At 35.8% G+C, this 10,539-nt stretch overlaps 1 protein-coding gene across 8 annotated transcripts; it reads right to left on the reverse strand.

The window, feature by feature from the left end:
* Positions 1 to 4,020: 4,020 nt before the first annotated feature.
* LOC128867556 (glucose-6-phosphate exchanger SLC37A2) lies at positions 4,021 to 10,319 on the reverse strand. Of its 8 annotated transcripts, none has more exons than XM_054108906.1 (9): positions 10,127 to 10,319; positions 9,295 to 9,459; positions 9,080 to 9,231; positions 8,449 to 9,014; positions 6,200 to 6,235; positions 5,287 to 5,491; positions 5,057 to 5,205; positions 4,627 to 4,828; positions 4,021 to 4,551 (listed from the first exon to the last, which is right to left on the reverse strand). In XM_054108906.1, exons 2-9 carry the CDS (start codon positions 9,411 to 9,413, stop codon positions 4,385 to 4,387), a joined length of 1,596 nt encoding a protein of 531 aa, XP_053964881.1. In that variant the 5' UTR covers positions 9,414 to 9,459; positions 10,127 to 10,319; the 3' UTR covers positions 4,021 to 4,384. The 8 variants fall into 8 exon arrangements, with proteins under 8 accessions (XP_053964881.1, XP_053964882.1, XP_053964886.1 ...); XM_054108907.1 differs by having other exon boundaries at positions 10,067 to 10,319; XM_054108911.1 differs by lacking the exon at positions 10,127 to 10,319 and adding an exon at positions 9,991 to 10,009.
* Between the last annotated feature and the right edge of the window lie 220 nt (positions 10,320 to 10,539).

Here is a 10,539-nt window from a genome sequence, read left to right on the forward strand (position 1 = left end):
AAAATACTGTCAAATTTTTGGAATGATATTCCAAGTATTTTTGATTCCACAGCCGTTTTAGCAAGTAGAGTCAGATTCAGACATGCGGCGGCATCAATGGACGCATTATCCACTCTCAAAACTTTAAATTCAATTATCTCTAAACTACTTTTTTCGGCCTTATGTTGTAAAAAAAAAAACAAAAAACTATTCAACCGAATGTAGGCGCATTCAATAAAGGTGATAGCACTACACCAACAACAATGTTCTGTACGTTTGATTGTCAAAGCAAAGTTTTGGAGAAACTAGAAAACAAATAATTAATTGTTTCATTCTGAGCTGACAGCCACATGGACACTGCGAAACAAAAAAAAAACAAATCAGCTGATTTACCAACACCACCTTTAATAGATTCGCCTTGAACCGAACGTCTGAAATTTTAATATGTTGGCTGTCGCCCGTACTAGAATCATATTATTATTTCAATAGTTTCGGTTTTTTTTTATTAAAAAATTGAAAAAAAAACCGATTTTTAGAGTGTCAAATACAAAACCGCGCCATTTTGTCAATTTTTTTTTTATTCTAGTACGGGACACAGTAACAGTCATACTGATAAATAGTTTTTTTGGCTGTTGTGTTTCAGATAAATAGAAGAGCCATCCAGTCCAATTTGTCGGGAGGATCAACTTAAGCGGCGTTTTTAAACTTATTAAATAAAAAATAATTAATATTAAAAATAACTTAATATTAAAAAAAAAAAATCCATTTTTTTAAACAATTAATTGTCGGTTTTTTCTCGAAAGTCTGAAAATTATTTCCTAAGGCCGCCATATTGTTAAATTTGAGAAAAAAGCTTCGCTTAGGCACAAGATTTTCTATTAATAAAACTAATTTCTCTTGCCCGATCGATTTTAGATGAATCTCCCGGTTACTTCTGGAGAAACGGGCTCCACACATACAACGATAACTCTTACAACTATTAATTTTTTTTTTTTGAAATTTTGCTAAAGTCAAGTCGAAACATGATTAATATATCATTATTTTTGAAAAATAAAACAAATGACTAGCAAAAAAAAATTATTGAAAATTATAACTTTTTCGCGCCTTTGACTACCACTAACACCTTAAGTGCAATTTCTTCGGTTCTTTTTTATATTTTAATAATTTGTGTTGAGAATTTGAGACATGTATCTGATGTTTTAATGTTGTGCACTCAGCAGCCTACTCACCAGTCACGCCAGATGGGTTTGTAACTTGTAAAATTTTAATAATTTTTTTTAAATAATTGAATATTAAAATTTTTTTTTTTAAATAATTTAATATTAAAATTTTTATTTTTCATTTTTGTATGTAAAAGAAGTTAAATAAAGAGCCCTACAAAGTTTATATATCATTTTTCATTTTTTTTTATAATTTTATTTGATAACGTCTTATAATTCGATTTAGCCGGCTGCACGCACGAAAAAATGTGTCGTTATCTTGCTCATGCGCCGTTACCTTGCTTGAACTGCAAGCGAGAGCGCGGAACGAACGACAAAGAGCACAATCGGCCCCCGCATTCGGCAACGTCCGACATCTGCACACCTACTGGAGTGAACATATACATATATGAATGTATATGCGCATATGTACATATATAAATTCGCATATTTGTATTTGCATATGCCTTCTTCCCGTGTGCATGGTAATGAATCATTTCTCTGTTGCGAATAGGACGATGATAGGAAAAATAGGAAATGAAAGGGAGTGTTTCGAGTGTAAAGTGTCTTGAAAAAGGCAAATCGATGATGTTGCCTCTTAGTGTTTTTGACTTATTAACGTCTGATGCACAATCGAAATTGAACATATCTTTCATGAATTTGAGAAATGTTTCGTCAACTTTCACGTTTGTGTAAATTTAACTTGACCTATTCCATTGCGATTCCATTTACCTCCTCCTCTATATCCATACAAAATATCTATCAAACAAATAAAATTAAAATTTTGTTTTGAAAATTGCAACCAGTACATCAGTATTTTCTTATGACGTTCTCACGTTAAACTATCGTCAGTAAACCGACTTTACAGACAACCTCTTTTTTTTAATAATTTAAGGACTATGAATAAGTTCGTGCGGTTTTTTTTCGAAATTTGAAACTTTATTGACGTAAAATGGTTACAAATTTAATATTCAAAATATTGTCCATCGCTTACTACTACTTTTTCCCATCTTTCTGGCAATTCACGGATTCCCTTTGTGAAAAATTCGGTCGGTTTTGCCGCAATCCACGAATCGATCCATTTTTTGACTTCATCGTAATTACGGAAGTGCTGGTCAGCCAGGCCATGTTGCATCGATCGGAAGAGATAGTAATCGGATGGCGCAAGGTCTGGACTATACGGCGGGTGGGGTAGGACATCCCATTTGAGCGTTTCTAAGTATGTTTTGACCACTTGTGCACCATGTGGCCGAGCATTGTCATGTTGCAAAATAACTTTGTCGTGTCTATCGGCGTATTGCGGCCGTTTTTCTCGCAGTGCTCGGCTCAAACGCATCAATTGTCGTCGGTAGACATCCCCCGTAATCGTTTCATTCGGTTTCAGTAGCTCATAATACACAACACCCAGCTGGTCCCACCAGATACACAGCATAACCTTCAGGCCATGAATATTCTGCGCCGACGTCGATGTTGAAGCATGGCCAGGGTATCCATACGTTGCCCGACGTTTTGGATTGTCGTAATGGACCCACTTTTCATCGCCAATCACAATTCGATGCAAAAAACCCTTTCTTTTGTGCCGTTGAAGCAGTTGTTCGCATGCCATAAAACGGCGTTCAACGTCTCTTGGCTTCAATTCATACGGCACCCAATGGCCTACCTTTCGGATCATTCCCATGGCTTTTAAACGTTTGGAAATGGTTGATTGATCAACTCCCAAAGTTTTTGCAACCTCTTCTTGCGTTTGAGCCGGATCTTGATCGAGCAATTCCTCCAATTCGGTATCCATGAACTTTGGCGGTGCACCCTCGCGTTCTTCGTCTTCCAAGCCAAAATCACCACTTTTAAAGCGTGCAAACCACTTCTGGCACGTTCGCTCAGATAGAGCATGCTCACCATAAACTTCCACCAAGATACGATGACTTTCGGCTGCTTTTTTCTTCATATTAAAATAATGAAGAAGAATTCCCCGCAAAAACACATTATTTGGCACGAAATTCGACATTTTCAAGTGTGGTAAAAATATTGTTGTTTACGCTTCAAATAAAAAACTTATACTGACGTTTGTGCCTTACGACAGTAGCTCTCCAATGAATGTTTGGAAATGTGGATCGATGGAATAATAATCAAGTTACGCCATCTGTTGTAAAACCGCACGAACTTATTCATAGTCCATTAATATTAAAATTTTAATTTTTTTTAAATAATTCAATATTAAAATTTTAATTTTTTTTTTAAATAATTCAATATTAAAATTTTAATTTTTTTTTTAAATGACTTAATATTAAAATTCAATTTTTTTTTTTTTAATTTAATATTAAAATTTAAAATTTTTGTTTTAAATAATTTAATATTAAAATTTAATTTTTTTTTAATAATTTAATATAAAATTTTTTTTTTAATAACTTAATATTAAATTTTTTTTTAATAATTTAATAATAAATTTTGTTTTTAATTTTTGTATGTAAAAGAAGTTAAATATAAAAACCTTAAAAGTTTATATATCATTTTTCATTTTTTTGGTAAAAAAATTTCCTGAAATATCCTAAATTTTCGATCTTTAGACCACCGCGACGCGACCCCTTAAGTAGTGCAACCCCTTAGCGTCGTAGAATGCGTATAGGAACAAAAGAAATTTATTTAAAATTCTAAAAGGTCCAGCAGTCTTTATTATTTAATATACAGGATTGAAACGTAGAGACTTGTTTAGGTGCTTAAAATATTTCATGCATCATATTTGTTGTGGTGATAAATTCTGTGCGTCTTCTTCAAACAGAGAGCCCTCAATTTTTCTGCCACCTCTTACGGTAAATGCTTTTAATGAGAAGCTTAGAATTTCATATATTGGAATTCTAAATTAGGTAGCAGATGATAAAACATAGATTATCATTTTATTATGCTCTATTTACATTTAAAACATTATGGAATCTTTATAACTAATATTATACATATAGCAGTTACATGTTTTCACAAAACTGCCATTTAAACATATAAACATAATTCAAATATAATAGCACATTAACGTAAATCCTTAAAAATGCAAGACACAACAGCATAATTTAGTTCGTCATACATGATTATACTTTGTAGTTGTAGTCATTTCAGTAAAATAAAATGTGAGCCATATGAAGACGGTATCGTTACTTGTAAAATACATATAAATGTATATATATAGAATATTAAATTACGCCTATGTTGACAAGGTTCTACTCTATACGTGTACGGCGCACGCCGCGACCCCTAATTAATTCTTTAACCACTTGGCGCGATACTATAATCATAGCCAATATATCGGCGCAAATAAGCATATTGAATACGTTCTCCCAGCCGCTCTGTGACACCAAACCGGCAATAAATGGACCAACGGCCGCACCTAGAAATTAAAAAACAAAAAAAATCATTAGCAATAATATAGTAGTCGGTTTTATAGATTAAGACTATAAGCTACCTATTGATCCAGTACCATCGATAATCGCCGTCACTGTGGCGAGAGCTTTAGCATTGTGCGACAAAGATTGATGTTGTCCTAACTCGGCACTAACAAAAGTTGTAATGAGCGCATATGGCCCATTTACCATAAAACCAGCCAGCAAAAGTAAAATATAGTTGACGACTAAAGATATGCCACCAAAATGCACATACAAAAACATCTAAAAATATAGAAAACGCGATCATTTCAAGACCAGAGTTTTATGCGGCCAAACACATCGCCATAATTTAGAAATGTATGCAAGACTTAATACTTCCAAAAGAAATGTGTTTCACTTCTAAAGTAACCACTTTAGCTGTTAAAAAGCATCGAGAGAATGCGAATTTTTTTTTTTTTTTGGATATTTTCTAAATTATGATAACTTTTTGTATAATATTTAGGTAATTACCAGCGGCGCGGCACAAACTAACAAAACAAGGCAAGTTGTAGCTGGCATTCCTGTATAATCGGATACAGTTCCCGCTGCGATTGCACCAAAAATGCCACCAATATCGAACAGCGTGGAGACATCTGCAGCAACGCTGGGACTTAAGGTAGCTGGTTAAAAAAATATGCGATTATAAGTGATTGTGTATGTGGGTATAATGCAACTAAAACTACAACAGCATTGCTACTTACTGGAAGACTGTATATAGAGTGGCAGCCAATAGAGGAATGTGTAACTTACGAGCTTGGCAAAGAACAAACACAATGAGAACTCCACAACGCCGGGAATAGCTAGCGCCTGCAGTAAGCCAACTGCATTGCGTTCGCTTTGTGTATTCGTTTGTGATCTGCTGCGTGTCAACATCGGGGTACGTTCAGATGCACGATGATTTATCTCCTATAATTGAAGCAAATTCGTGAGAAAGTGTTTGCAAGAAATAATATAAATATGTACTTAGTAAATAAGTGTTCTTAGATTAGTTTTATTGTTATTGTTGAATATTAAATAAGAAGTCTAAATAGTCTTACATACAGTCTGTGTCAGAAAAATGGAACCGCGATTAGTCGGGGCAGTCAAAAATGTGACGCCATTAGCTTGTTTTGTTGTTTCTTAATGTGTTTTTCTAAGAGCAGTGGTTCTGATGATGTGGGACGGTAGGATAAGTTCGCCTCCTTCAATCGACGTTCGATGGTGTTGATAGTCACATCTATTCCCTTTTTGGCAAGAACTGATCGTGCTTGGCGTAGTAGCAAAGAAGGGTCCCACTTAAAAAATTGGATCACTTCATCCTGCTTTTTTGTCGTCACTTGCTTCAAGCGCGCTCGAAAAAGTCATCAACATTTTTGTACACCTTATACCGCTGATTCCACATCACAAAAAACTTTTTTGATTTTTTAATCACTTTTGCAACCGCGGCGTAAGATAATTTCGGCCCTTTCGAATGAGTGCATAAAAATACCGTCCCGAAACGCTTCGCGGACTGCTCACTCAACCTTGAGTGGGACGTAGCAAAAAGCAGAACGAAATATATCTTAAAGTTACAAGAAAAAAAACGGTTCTTTTTTTCTGACACAGACTGTAGATACAAACCAAGCATGCACTTACTGTATAATCGTCTTCATAGCCATGAATGCCAATGTTCTGCGATGGAAAAATGCGGTAATTGAAAAAAAAAATAAAAGGTTTTCAAAACTCTGAGTAAATTTATTATACAATGAAATGATTCAAGACTATAGGTACATACTTAGTCCTGCCATAAGTTCTGTTACAAATTAAGGTCGCTACAGGTATGAAATTATAATACTTGTTTTAATGCAGTTAGTTTTATTTAATCAAGTAAACATTAAGCAAAAAAATTTAATTTTCATTCGAAAAAGGCACATTCGGCTATTGCAGCACGTACGGTTTCCATGGATATTGACGTCCAAAGATTGTTTGAACTCTCCAAATCTCTGTGAGGTCTTCGACAGGACATATTCTCCAATCCTCACCACAAACTGCAGTCCAGAAGTCCAATCTTCTGCGGCTATGAAGCCAGGAATATTGTTTTTCAGCCACTGCTTGGTGTTTTTTGTCTTGTGGGCTGGAGCGGAATCTTGCTGGAAGATCCAACGCTCTCCATTGAAGAGAGTATTGCTCAACGGCTTCACCACGTCTTCTAAGACATCCTCTTGGTACACTTTTGTCCCGGTCTTAACCTCTTTTTCGCAGAAACGAAGAGATGTAACGCCTTTACAAGACACTCTCCACCGAACCATTACGGAGGCTGGATGGTGGCTACGCTGAACCCTAAGAACTACGTTGTTGTTGTTGTAGCAACAAAAACATTCTCCATACATGTACGGGGAGCACTGCTGGAGTGACAGTCCTTGGTCGCATATAAATTCGGGTCGTTACGGTTACGTCGTTGTTGTTGTAGCAAAAACATACATGTACGGGGAGTGCTGCTGGAGTGACTGTCCTAGGCCCGATATAACGTAGAACCGACTGCCGGGAGGAACGCTTGGAACAAAGTCTTTTTCAAGAATGAACATTTTCTGATCTATGAAAAAAATATTTTCTTGGCCTTTGACCGCGTGCTACCGAAGAAGCTGCTTGCATCTGTTGAGGTAATTTTGTCCAAGTGCGTTGCCAAAAGATGACCGGTTGAGCGACGGAAGGCTTTCATGTAGAGATCATATCTAATTCGTCTTGACATGGATCTGGTCGCTACATTCATTTCCTTGGACATGATTTTCTGCTTTCTAAGGGCATTTCTGCGAATTCTTTCTCGTACGGCCTCGACCCACGCGAGGACGACAACTCTTTTTTCTGTCTGTCACTTCAGATGCTTGGGAAAAACGATTGATCGTGCGGTAAACAAACATTCTCGAAATATTAATAATTATTATTTCTTCAGCAATTCGTAAATCTCACTTGCACTTTTCCCACACTTTTGCAATGCAATCACTGCAATGCGATTTTCCTTAGCAACCCTCTCCAATGTTAACAAGCGAAATGTCTCGAAACTGAGTACAATACGAACAAAAGCAAAAATAACGGAACTTTTTTCTGCGAATTTGTTCTCGCCGTATGCGTTGTACTATTTGTCACAGAATTTATGGCAAGTCTAAGTATTTAATCAAATTACAAGCACAAAATTTAAGACATAGAATGGTAGACTAAAAATGTTCAATACTGTTAGGTGTTTATTGTAGATGGGTTTGACTGCTTATATTTAGCAGTGTTCATTTGAAAGCAATTTTATTAGACTGATCCTGCCAAAACCGCCGGAACATTTTTCCATGAAATTTTCTTTAAAAAGTGTCAGAACTAGAGGAATGAAAACATTTACAATATATTTGTGCATTTTTATAACGACCTACTTGCATATGTTTAAGAAAACATTATTTCTAATGTCTATTTATCAAATGTTTTCTAAAAGGATTCTCAAATTGAATACGACGTTTGAACTTCACAGTTGAATCTCTTCAAAAAAATGGCTACGTTAAATCGGTAAATGAAAAACGTAGCAATAAAAAAAAATAAATTAGTAAAATTATTTCAACGGGAAAAAATCGTGGAATAAAATTTACTTTATATGGAAGGATTCGGGAACAGTTAGTTGATATAGCGCCCGAAAAGTGACAATGAAACCATCTTTTTTTTTACTTAATAACGAACGCTACTACTACAAGCTTTAAATTTTATGCAGGGTGTCCGCTCTCATTTCGAGTTCAAAACACATTGTGAACATATTTTTCTAGCAATAATAGCTGTATTACGGATATGGTTATAATGAAATGCGTATTTTTATAGCTGTTAGCACATTACTTTAAAACTTTGAAACGCAACATAAGGTAAAAAAGACTCACCGCATCATAATTTGCCACACCCGATCCACGTTCTTCGTCTTCATGGCCACTGCTATGATGCACCGGTAAATGAGGACGTGTGGAAGCCAAACCAACAATTTCTGGATCATCGACAATAAATAAAAACATCACAAATCCCAAACCGGACATAATGGCGCCGGGCACGGCAAACGATAGCATCCAATTGCTCTCCACAAAATGGGCGGCTATCAAAGTGCCAAGTATGTTGCCCACCGAAGTGTGACTATTCCAAATGCCAAATATGAGACCACGCTTCGATCTGCCAAACCAACGAGCCATCAATGTGACTACACCTGGCCAGCCAGTTGTTTGTACAATGCCGCCCAATACCTGAACAATAACAAAGTACCACATACTATGTATGTTCCATGATTTGGCTGCGCCAAAAAGTAGTGTGAAGAGTCCAGAAAATAGCATGCCCAAGCTCAGATAGTAGCGCAGTGAAACCCGTTCGGCAACAATGCCGGACACAAACATGGAAATGGCATAGGTGACAAGAAATGCCGAATCAAGTGTGCCAAACAATGTGGACGCATCGGGCACATCTGTGAATTAAAAGAAATCAATTTTACAACAATAATAAGTAACTAAGTCAGTAACTTCCACTTACCAAAAGGTGGATAGCCACAGTCATTGTCAGAGGTGTTGCTGGGATTTGTGCAGTTCTCATGTAATACTGATTTGACAACGGATATTGGTTTTCTGGACATATGATAAGCAGCATATGCCAGATATGTAAGGATAATGATAGATCCTTTGAAGCTGCAATATTTCGTATTTTTTACGTATATAAATGCGAATTCTTTACTCAATTCGAATACTTACATAATATCCTTGCGCAATTGCAGGCGGGGACAGCACAATAAGCTTAGCTTTTGTGCAGCCAAGACTCCTAATGGAATATCGTACATATTAATAGCTTTACGATGGCGATAAGTGTGCATAAAAACTAGCCGATTCAATAACTACCAGCGGTCTTGCCTATACAACCTGCGCAAAATAAAGTAAATAAAGAAATATTATATATCACTCATATTCACACATACATATACAATCTGCTAATGCGGTAGACTTTAAGATTGCATAGTAGAAATGTACCGCCAACGGATGCTAAACACAAAATTATCTACGCACATTGTTATCGCTCTGAGTACAGTAAACTAAAACGGAAGCTGTCAATTCGCTACCACGACATCTAGTAAAGTTCCTCTAAGCAAAGTTAAACACAAACAATTGTATGTCTATATTAAAACTGGCAATGACCACTTGTGTGGTATCACAAACAAATTATTAGAGAACAAAAACTAATTTAAACGTTTTCTTTACTGATCAAACTTATCCGAAAGCAATGTGTTAGTGCACAAAAATTGATTACACAAAGTCATGGGCGCGAATTTATAAGTCGTTTAAGCGTTTTTGGTGAAGTCGCAAATTTTAAGTAGTGCCTTCTTATCTTTCCTCTGTCTGAATAGAAAAACACCTGTTTTTTATTAAATACTTTTATATGATTCACCCACATGCCTTCGTAACAAATATGAATTAATGCTTCGTTGGCAAAAACAAAAAAAACAGCACTAAAAGTTTGTGTACATTTTACCATATGTTCTCTTTATTTGATCAGTTTGTGCCAGCAGTTAAACGGATATGTAATGTATACCTTAACTTCAGCTCTCAAGATACACTTAGAAAATCTCGATGCCGAAAATGCTGGTATCTTATTAAGAATGTAAGCTCGTCACTTCATTTTCGATTTAAGTCAAATATCAACTATATAAAGAATAAATTCAATTTCAGCTGTGCGGAAGATAACTTGGATGAAAACAAAGGCGAAAATGCCAGAGCTAAAAACACTTGTGCAAAATTAATCGCATTGCCAACCATTCAAAATAGTCCGATAGTTATTAGTGCAATACATTTCGTAGCTATCGAGTTTCGGTGTGCCTAATATCAAAGTGGAATAAGTAATTGACAACATGGAAATAAACACTTTGCTTATTTGTGCACCTGAGATATTGAAAGTCGCGTGCTTTAGAAATAGATGTAAGTGACAAAGAGTTCATTCACTCTCGG

Source organism: Anastrepha ludens, chromosome 6 (genome assembly GCF_028408465.1).
Source record: "Anastrepha ludens isolate Willacy chromosome 6, idAnaLude1.1, whole genome shotgun sequence".
Taxonomy (NCBI): Eukaryota; Metazoa; Arthropoda; class Insecta; order Diptera; family Tephritidae; genus Anastrepha; species Anastrepha ludens.